The sequence below is a fragment of the Etheostoma spectabile genome, chromosome 6 (assembly GCF_008692095.1).
Source record: "Etheostoma spectabile isolate EspeVRDwgs_2016 chromosome 6, UIUC_Espe_1.0, whole genome shotgun sequence".
Classification (NCBI taxonomy): Eukaryota; Metazoa; Chordata; class Actinopteri; order Perciformes; family Percidae; genus Etheostoma; species Etheostoma spectabile.
In genome coordinates, this window is record NC_045738.1 from 30,755,018 (window position 1) to 30,766,105 (window position 11,088).

The 11,088-nt window shown below is 40.8% G+C and overlaps 1 protein-coding gene across 3 annotated transcripts in view; it reads right to left on the minus strand.

The window, feature by feature from the left end:
* Window positions 1-11,088, minus strand: part of grik2 (glutamate receptor, ionotropic, kainate 2) — a 337,350-nt gene that overhangs the window by 77,245 nt on the left and 249,017 nt on the right. For all 3 annotated transcript variants that reach the window (XM_032517645.1, XM_032517644.1, XM_032517646.1), the window contains exons 11-12: window positions 8,086-8,292; window positions 3,379-3,602 (exon numbers count right to left, since the gene is read on the minus strand). In XM_032517645.1, the coding sequence (XP_032373536.1) occupies window positions 3,379-3,602; window positions 8,086-8,292 (431 nt within the window). The remainder of the gene's footprint in view (window positions 1-3,378; window positions 3,603-8,085; window positions 8,293-11,088) is intronic.

Sequence of the window (11,088 nt, forward strand, 5' to 3'; positions counted from 1 at the left end):
AATGGGATTGTCAAGTAGACAAACTGACCAACACATCTATAATAAAAGATCGATACTTGGCGCCTGTGTATTGACAGAGTATTGCCACTGAAAATATTGCGATACTATGCTGTATCGATTTTCTTCCCCCACCCCTAGAAGCTTCAGTGAAAACTGCGGACAGCTAGGTCTGTGGATGATCTATAACGACAGGGACACTCTTTCTGGCAAGACAGGCCTGTTGAATTTCTGTGGTGAGCACCGTAAGCTAAATTTCATTCCCCTCCCTTGTGTTGGAGCTAAGGAACCATAATCATGCATATCTGCATGTCTACTGTACATACCACAGGGGGTGGAAAGTTAGAATATATGTACACCGCTATGTTCATCTGCACAGACACTTTTCCGAAACGCCTGAAATGTTACAAACACATCAAATTGTCACAAAAAACCAAATCCTGTCATGGTGGAGGGACGTTATTTCCGCATCTTCTGTTCACGTTACTTAATCTGCCTTCTCATTTCATAAAGTTTTGTGAGACTGTTGTGTGCTACACTATACAGAAAAAAAACATGCAACTGTAGCCCAGCATGCATTTGTGTATAGAGGAGAAAAGAAGGAATAAAGTAAGGGGGGAATTTGTACACTTACCCAAGCACTTACTTATTATGATTTTAAATACAGATAGGTGCATATTCTGAGCCAACTTAGATGACAGTTGCCGCTTTTTATTCTCTTATGTGATCATATTGCCAGTAACATCGGAAAAAAACATATGTGCGTTAACTGTAAAACTGTCGGGTCACGGCCGCAAAGAGAACCGATGTCTCCCAAAAGTTTTAGAGTTAACATGAACTTTTCTTTCTGTTTTTTGCTTCACCGTGCTTCAAATGGCAGCGAACAAGCAAGAGCCACGCGATCAACCGAGCGTGAAAAAACACTGGCCTAGCTTGACCAACTGAAAGGATATTAGCCAACTCGGCGTCCTTTTGGGCTCTAAGCTGTCTCCATCTTTCATATACATCTCCAATATTTACCCGGGTTTGTTACGTCTCTGGTCAGGCAACTGTTAAAAACATGTCTTTTTTTTAGGCTGGGTCGAATTTATCTCCGTTGATCCTGTTTGTCTGTTTGCTGCTTCCATGGCTGTCTTACCATTACAGCTGTAGCGCGCTGGGTTTACGTTTTTACAGACAAATTTATATCTGGCAACCAGGCCTGGCTGTCAACTGGGCCGGTTATAACAATACAGGCCAAAACACAAACAGAAATCCTGTCACGGAACGGAAATTTCAAAAGGAGAATATACTGGCATTAGCATTGGTATCAGAAAAGATAGTATTTCAGCTTAGCATGTTTCCTTGATATCTGATAACACATTGGGGTAATCTTTGGATTTATTACAGTAAGTGTATTACATATTGGACCTTTAATGTTACACATACATGTAGCACAGTGAATTTGTGGATGGGCACCATAGTGGTTCCCTTACCTATAGGCCAGTAAGCCTGTCAGTTGGGATTTATATTTGCTAACAATAGGTTGGATTCATGTTAAGACATTTTAATTTGAAAAAAAACTTTCAAAAATGAACTATAATTTGGAGGCCCCCCTTCAGTGACTCTGAGGACCCCCTGTTGAAGATTTCTGCTGTAGAGGATCCCAACAGCGGGATGCATAACAGTCTGCAGCTGCCGTTGTCAGGAAAACAACACAGACAGTATGTTTACCTGAAACTTGCCTCGGCAGCCTCGTGGTGCATTGATAGTAAATACCATTTTCCCATCTAGTGGTTGTTTTTTTTGTTTACCAGAAACTTACTGGTGAAATAAGGAGTGTTATAAGTTATGGTTATTAGATTTATTTAATACAATATTTAGTTTTGACTATATGGCCTTAGCAATAAACAAGCAGCTGTTCTTAAATGTCACCGACTGTCTTTATTTTTAAAAGTGTCGGTTCAGGCACCGTTAGGCACCGGCACGATTTAAAAGTTTAAGCACCGGTATCGGAAAAAAATCTTAACAATACCCAACCCTACCCATACTACACTTACCCTCTACAGAACAACTGCATCCCCCAACTGAAAATAGCCCTTATTGTATGTACTATAACTTCACATCACCAACACTATTAGTGGAACTCCAAATGAGTTCTACAACCCTGTACTTCTTCATAAATGTTCATGGCAAACCCATTTGGAACAAAGTATTTATACTTTGCAACTCTCCCTCCTTAAGTTCAGTTTCCCTGAAAGAGTGCAATGCCATTTGAACTTTGGTGGCACCGATTAACTGCACTGAGAGACCTGAAATTGCAGGTCACAGCCCCACTTATAAGAGAACTTTGGCACAGCAAAGTAATCCAAGGCAACTACAAAAAATAACCCCACATCTAAGGTTATAAGGGGAATGAGAATGATGTTAACATCTAACAGTTCTGTATGCTTTGAAATCCTAGCATAGCAAAGAAGTCTGGACATATACATTTGGTTATTATCTTGATATTGTCAGCTGCTACAACAGAGGGGAAAAGTACAGATACATTTGTCATCCTAGACCAAGGTTACATGGACTAGAATCCAATTTGATTCCACTTTACGAACAAAAAGTCTAATCTGGTGAGATGACAGCTCAAAACTCCAATAAACCAGCTACTTGTAAGTCTGACTTTAGTTTTTTGTTCTCTAATTAATTGGAGACTGTGAACCAGCAGAAGAAAAAAAGAAAAAATGTATCTCTGAGTCATAGTTGTGCTTGAAGCAAGGTGAAGGAAACAAGAGAAAAGAAAAGACAGCATGAACTCTGGAGACACTGGGGACAGTGAGGGAAAGGGGGGAGAGGGGCAGCAGTAACACCGAGCTCGACACGTCCCACGCACACACACTTCCACACACATCTTCGTATGAGTGCACAACCTTTCTGCCACTCACTCAGACATATACACCAGACCCGTACAACGGCTGATAGGCCTACAACTTCTCTGTCTAAGGTTTGTGTGTTTGTGTGTGAATCTATTGTGGTTTTATTTACTGATACCAATGTGAGTAGAAGCAGGCCAGGAGTAACCCAGCAGCCAAGCCAAGTACCAAATGTATTCCTTCAAAATGTCTAATGGTGAAAACGGCAAATATTTATATCATCTTTCATGGTCAAACGGCATTAAACACATTACACAGTAGTGGCGTTGAGTCTGAGTTTTAATCCATGGCTGTTGGTTAGTGTCAGCACTGTCACTGAGGGGTAACCTTTTACTATCAATGAGTCAGTGTGCTCCGGATACAGATCCAGTAATTACAGAGATTGGCCTATTATAAGTCAGATGGGCGAGGCGGGGCGGTGACAGCTAAGCATGTTTCTGACTGTGTGAGGCTGTGATCAGTGGAAGTGACATGTTACCTGGCTATGACAAACAGCACACAACTGACACCCAAGTAAGCCAGCAGAATATACATCCAGATATCAGGCGAGAGGGGGTTGAGGAAGGAGAAGACCCCAGGGTTCGTCCCGTTGGGCTTGCGGTACAGTATACTTATACCCAGCGTCATGAAGGGCTTGGAGAAGTCGATAACCTTCTCGCGCACGTATGTGATGGCGAGGGGAGCCACTGCCAGATCAGCTCTCTGTCAACAGCAAACATAAAAGGGAAGAGAAATAGGCTATAAGTCACGGGCACAGGAAGCATTTAGAGGCAATCAAATTAAGAAAACAGGGTCTTTACACACTACAGAGTCTGTCCCAAGGCACTTAGCAAGGAATTTAAAGCGCTCTTTTTCTTTCCACCCATCAAGTAAACTCCCACTACTAAATTCACTTTTTCCCTCTGGGGCCTAAATCAAAGGATTCATTTCTTTTCTTTACCTACTTTCTCCTTCTGTTGGGATGGCTGGGAGCTGTAGCCTATCATAGTACTATACTTTATAAGATGAACTGGGACAATGGGAGACATACAGGAAACAGGTCACCAGCGCTTTACAGGACTAACGCAAAGAAAGTCTCTTAGTACCGATAATTCACTGCACAATACTTTGATATCCAGTTGTTGGACTGTGGGAAGAAACAAGCAACTAGAGTACTTTTAGCTTTGCTTTCTTTCTATGGTCTAGCTCAGTGGTTCTCAAAAGGGGGTACACGTACCCCTTGGGGAATGTTAGAATAATCCAGGGGGAGCGTGACAGATTTGCAAAATGCTAATTTAAAATATTTGTCATGCATAATTTCTTAAAAAATTATACTATAATAATACATTAATTAGATGGTGGATTTTAAACATTTGAAATGTAACATTTCAATGTTTTTCAGTAACAAGGTTGCTGTAGCTGGGTGGTGATAGCCCAGTGGATAAGACACATGCCTTAGGTGTGGGGGTTCTAGGTTTGATTCCCACTACGGTACATCCACCAATGCGTCCCTGAGCAAGACACTTACCCCACTTAACCCCTAGTTTCCTCAGAGGCTGTGACCTCTGATATATATTTATTTAACTGTAAATTGAATGTGTTGGCTAAATGACAAGTAATGCAATGTAATCAGAATCAGCTTTATTTTATATAGCTTTTTTATAGTGTTGGCCACACTATTTTTATTATGTTAAGAGCCAAGTACTTTTACTGTAAAAGGCAAAACATGATGTTTTGGCATTCTGTTACATCCTAGCTACTGTACCTTGACTATTTCTGTATGGCACGTCAGAAGTGTGCAAAGGGCACAACATACCACGGCTGTCATGAGCACTACATTGGCCATAACACTGTACATTTGCAGTCCGGGGGGACACCTATAGTCCTTTTCCACTGCAAAATCTCAACAACCTATTCCCCACACATCCAATAACAAGAACTTTTGAGAACCTTGCTAGGCTTCGGTCCTAAATTCCTCTTTGCATTTCCACTGTATTTTGGATACAGGCCATATAAAAAGCAAAGCCAGACCAACTACATCCTTTTCATGCAGTGTTTGGTGGTGAGATAAGTGGTCATGTGTCCTACAAAAATGAAAGAAGCAGTGCTATTATTCTTATCGATTGACATTTACATAAATATAAGATACACTAAGTACATACTAAAGCAGGGCCCCACTGGGGGTCTGCCAGTCGGTGACTAAAAAAACAAATCCAGTGCCTTGCATCACTTTGTAGTATTTTGGGTTTATTTTCTAACCCCCGGAATTGGCTCGCTCTGAATGGTTTCGTCTCCCCAAATACTAATGAGGACTTGAACATGTCCGTGTTTTCCCAACTCCGGTATCCAAAGAAATACAGAGAGCTTCCCTGGCAAAAGCTTCATGTTCAATTACAAGTCAAATTTCCGTACCCCTAGCTTTAAGGTCCTGCAGTGGGAAAAAAAGGTTTGCCTACAGAATTAGTTTCTGTTCTGAACACAGGCGACTGTTTGCACATTGCATTACACATTGAGCTTTAACATGACATTTCTTATTTATAATAAGGCGTAATCCCTTCTCTGGCAAACACAGAAGTCGTGGTTATATGTGAGACGTGTGCTTTAGAGATAAAGAGGAGGGATGTATTGAGCCTGCCAAGGAAAGTCATGCTACCATATCTGGGGTGAAAACCATGTTGTGCCGTTGACAGTTAATAAATCTTGGGCTGCATTGTGACTATGAATGCGAAACATTCACAGCAAGGTCAAGTGGTTCGTTTCTCAAAGATATACCCTTTTTGTCTTATGAAGGTTGTCATACATCACTCTAGGATGAATTGACTGAGCTTCCTGCTCACAGTTGTGATACATAAAATAGTCTGCGCATATCATGCATCTCTGTATTTATCCAAAGTAGTTAAACACAACCCTACACATGCTCCACTTTGGGCATTAGAGAGAGCAAGGATCATTTTGCTAAATGCCTTTGACAGGATCTTTCCAACTTGTTCAGCTCGATTCACCATGTCTTCCTCAACTCGACTTGTTCTCTGTGAGTCCACACTACCAAGTCTTCTGAGGGCCTGTCTGCTACAATCACCACCGGTCTAAGTCAAGCCCGGCAAACCAACGCTCAACATTATCTCGCAGGGGATTGGGCCCTTCACCCATGAAAGAACCAGACTACCTGTCACAACGGCCAATCACTGCACTGATCAAGGGCAGAAGCAGTTAGACTTGACTCCTCTCGGATCAAACATTGACTATCGGCCGTGCAGCACCTGCTATTTTTCTGCCCATGAAGTTTCTGCTAACTGGGATTTTGTTTGGTATAATGATCTAGACTGTGAGCAGATTGTGTGTGCTTGTGTGTGTGTTTGTTTTAATAAGCTCTGTAGGGGAAACACGCCCAGACAGACTCTATGCTCTCCTTACGTCACTGTACTCTCATATATAGTGCTCGTTAATATCCGTCCTATTTTTTTCTACTTTCTTTCCCTCACTGTGTGTGTCTCAGTGAAATACTTCTCCTCATTACATTTTATTTGAAACTACAGTTCTTAGGACAACACACACTGGTGTGTACGATTTGCATTGAAATCCTGTGCCTACTGTTTTCTATTTAAGCCCACATGGCCTTGGCAATAAAAAAACACCCTGTTCCTTATCAGAACAACCCAAACAATACCCAACCCTAATCAAGATACACCACTTTTCAAAAAAACAGAAATGGTATCACATTCACTGGCTGCATTGGCACATCCTGGCTACTGTGCTTGACCATGTCTGTATGGCACATCCGGTGTGTGCAATGGGCATCCAATCATGCAAAACTACGCAACATGGCGCAACCTGGTGCAGTGTGGTGCAATATGGCACAAGATGGCACAACATGGCTTTTAGTGATATAGTGACTCGCTTAACTGTACTTTCAAATAGTGCTAGTATTAACCTCCTTTTATTTTATTTCTCTCTTAGTAAGTTGCAGTGAAATACTCCCAATTACTTATCTTATGTTTGGTCATTTTCGATCAACCATTTGGAGGGTAATATGTTAGTATGACATGTCATTAAATAATGCAAATTAAGTATTGGCCCATCTGTAAAACCTTTTTTTGACATAGAACAAGAGAGCCTCCTAAAGGTGAATTGCATGAAAAATTAGATTGGCAACTAACAACTAATGTCTTGATGTATTTATATTTTAATAGTCTTTTCCCCATTATCAATTCTGTCATTAAATGTCAAAATAATATTAAAAAGAGTGTGACATTCTCTCAAGAAAAATACAAAAGTTATGTGCACTTTCTGACCAATAATAAAACCTAACATAACAGTTGCTTTCACTATCATACTAAAACTTATACTTAAAAAATAATAAATAGTTTCAACCTAAACAAGCTTTTTATCATTTTGGCCAGTTTAAAATGATAAAAAGCAGCATTTTGGTCATAGTGCTGTATATGTTCAAGAATAAATACAGTTTATTACAACTTAAAAGGTACGGTCACCAATTCTTCCAGTAATTATAATATTGTACTCCCCAAGCTAATTGCTGATCTGAAAAGATGACAATATCACACAAAAAATTGTGATATAAAAAAGATTTCCCCAAATTTCAGCAATTAAAGAGTAATTTAGTTTTTCTCTGACTGGATCCTATTGTTCTATGCAAAGGGGTGACTGATGGGAGCAAAAATCTTTGAAACTGGTTGAGCAAGAAACATAACCGGCAGCCGAGAACCGGGCTGTTTATTCTGGTGGGTTTGGTGACAGTAACTTTGCGGTAGTTTCATGTTTACCATAAAATAATCTTATTCTTAAAAAAAAAAAAAGCTTGAGAGATTGAGTTACATTTTTCTAGAGGTGATCAGTTGGCGTAGGGTCCGTGTCTTCACATAGCTACGTACGTAGTCCCGGCGTAGATTTAACGCAGAAGCATAAATCACGCTTTAGAGATCCTGTCAGACACTTACACTGTAGCTTGTTTCGCCAATGTTGACTACAGCACTCTCGCTTAATATTGGACCAGTTTCAAAGATTGTTGTTCTCACCAGTCACTTTAACACAAAAACATAAGGAAATAGGGATCCAGGTTGAAAAAAAATTAGGTTACACTTTAACTTGGTGTGTACAATAACACGGAACATGGAAAGATCCTCTAAGAATCAGCTGACATCCGTTTGCTGAGAGCACATTCTTAAATACTGATGATTTAGAGACTCACGTGGTCCATTAGCTCCTTGACCATGCCATTCCACTGGCCTGTGTTCTCATCCTGGGCACCGTATCTCCCATCTTCCACTAGGCGTATCTCGTAAGTGAAGCCCAAGATGTTGGCCAGCTCTCTCAGCAGGTCTATGCAGTAGCCCTCAAAGCGGTCGTTCCCATAAAGCGGCTTGTCAGACTTCTTGAACATCACATACGGCTCCACCTGTCAGGTGAAATATTGGAGAAAGGGATGAGTCTCTACAGCACTTGGCATCTTTTACCTACTGATAAGGCCTATCTGAGAGGCTGTCTGATGTGTGAGATAGGCTTTAAGGCTGCACGAGCCCAAACACACACTGGCTCGACTAGTAATGCATGTGGAAAGCCGCTGTGTTTATGTGTGTGTGTGTGCCATCAGTCAGACTCCTGTGATGAGAGGTAGGGTGAGTGCAAAGTGAGGCATGACCACAATAAGAGATAATCCCCCATATCAATGACTCTGTGCTCCTCTCAGGCTCAGAAGGCTGGCTTTGAGCCCAGGCCCAGCTTTCGGGAGACCACATGCTTTGTCAATAAGATAAGAGATGCTGATAGACGGACACAAAAAGAGAGAGCAAGAGCCGTCACATCCCTCTGTTCACACTAACAGCTGGGGAGATTACTAATGTCTTCTTTCATATGGCTTTTTTTTTCTCCCTCCCGCCTACTGAGCATCTCCTCCACCATGTCCTTCTCCTCTCTTTCCTCCACGCTTCACTCCCTGTGTTCTCCCCCTCCTGCTTCCTCCCCTCTGTACATGCTACATGCACCATCTGTCTTTCTTAGCCTCGGCGCTCGTTCTCGCCACACGTCCCTCATTTCTAGTACTCCCTTGACTCTCTCAGACAAATAAATCCAAAAATACATCATTAGGCAGGTGTTGTTTATAATATAACTGTGCCATGACTGAAACAAAAAACAATTAAAGATTGCTAACAGCTTTGACACATTTCACTGGCTGGAGTTTTAACAGAATTCAGGCCTTGAGATGTTTACATAACAGGGGGGGAACAACAGTTTGTTCTCGTTACTAGTGATGGCAGCCCGAACAAACAGGCTGTCTTTGCAGTATATCATACATTTGCCTTGTAGTCGTGATAGAACACAGATGTTGAGGAGAATGACTTCTCTGCACACTGTTAGACAGGATATATAGATCACGAAGAAGCTTGACATTTTATGTTCCCTTGTCTTTGTTTTCTCTATAATCTATCAATAGTCCCTTTGGAATATGAAAAATGATCATGTGTTAAATGCTGTTTTAAATCTCCTGTTATGTCTGGATTTTTGTCAGTAATCCGTCTACACACGATAAGCGATGTGCAGCGCAGGTATTCTTCATCAATGGTGGAAAGGAAGCTATTTCCCGTTGCTAGCTAACAACATGCTGTTATCTTATTGGTTGCGCTTTCAAAAAGTCAGCGGCAACTAGGTCAAAGTTGAAATAATAGGCTTGTTCAAGAATAACAGTGCTTTGCCTGTAAAGTGGATGAGGGCGGGCGGCAGCAGCAGAGGGCAGGGACAAAAATGACTAAATATTGTTATGAGATACATATATCAACTTGAACAGTCTCCAGTCGTTTTCATTCAGACAGAGTAGCTGTCAAAAGCTCTACATGAGATCTGTTGCAGATGTTAATAAACAGACTGTATGTGATCTGTGATCTGAACGGATTAAATCTCTGATTTCTTAACGTCACTATCAGCCACACTACATGTGCTCTGTACAGGATAATAATAATAATAATTATAATAATAATAATAATAATTAATAATGCATTTTATTTAAAGGTGCCTTTCTCGGCACTCAAGGACACCAGACAGGGATACATAAGACATTTTAAAAACAGCAAAAAACAACAACAACAACAGAAAAAGGCATAGCAATAGACATATAAGTGGAATAGGCAGTTTTAAACAGATGTGTTCCGAGTTGTGATTTGAAATCACAGCTAGGGAATGAATCAATGTTTCTAAGTTAGGGTGGTGATGAATTCCAGAGACGGGGAGCCTTTAAATCAGACAAATGGCAATTCAAATTCCTCCAATTCAAAAACAATTAAAAGTTTATATAAAAACGTCATCATGTTGAGTTGATTCTGAACCAATCAGCATCAGTTAGATCAGCTGAGAGGCCGGCGTTTCCCAGCATGCCCTGGGTCCGCATGGGTCTTGCAGTCAATGAAAAGCTGATTGATTCTTCGCAGACCTGGCTCATCTCAAACAAGCCTAATTTGAACTTTGAGCGCAAAGCGGAAAATCCAAGCGATTCGCGACACCAGGGGTAGCACAGTGCATAGCTGGGCCACTGCCCTCCCAATAGGAAATCAATGGAAGGGCCAGAGCAAAGCAGTTTTGAACACCTGGAATGGTTAGGATTGTTTACATGTGAAATATTATACAACGTGCTCCGCCTCTTTTGCTCTCCACACGGACTGTTTACCTACATGCAACTAGTGCCCACTCAAACGTGATTGGTCAATACATACTACTCGGACTAACAGACGGAAACCAAAATGCATGCAATACCAAAATTGTGTGCTGTTGTCTACAGATTCTCCATGTAAATTCAGATATTTGGTTTTAGAAATGAGTAAGAATGTAACTCTTTCCCATCACTTCCTTGGTGCCCTCAAAACAGGAAATAATCTCAAATTAGCAGCTTCAGTATCTTTTAGGGATAGGGGGAAAAATTCAATACAGCATTGTATCGCGATATTTTCCGTGGCAATACTGTATCAATCTTTTACTATACAGTCCCTGACAAAAGTCTTGTCGCTTATCTATTTTGTAGAAACACCTGCTATTAACCTGACTTTTAATTAATCAATTGGTGTAAGAAATAGCTCATATGAAAAGCTAAAACCCTCCCAAATGATGTTAAATGCACTGACATGAATTAGTTTCACTAAAAAAAGATTGTTTAAACAAGACAGGTCAAATTTTGGCAAGACAAAAGTTTTGTCGCCTATACATAAAT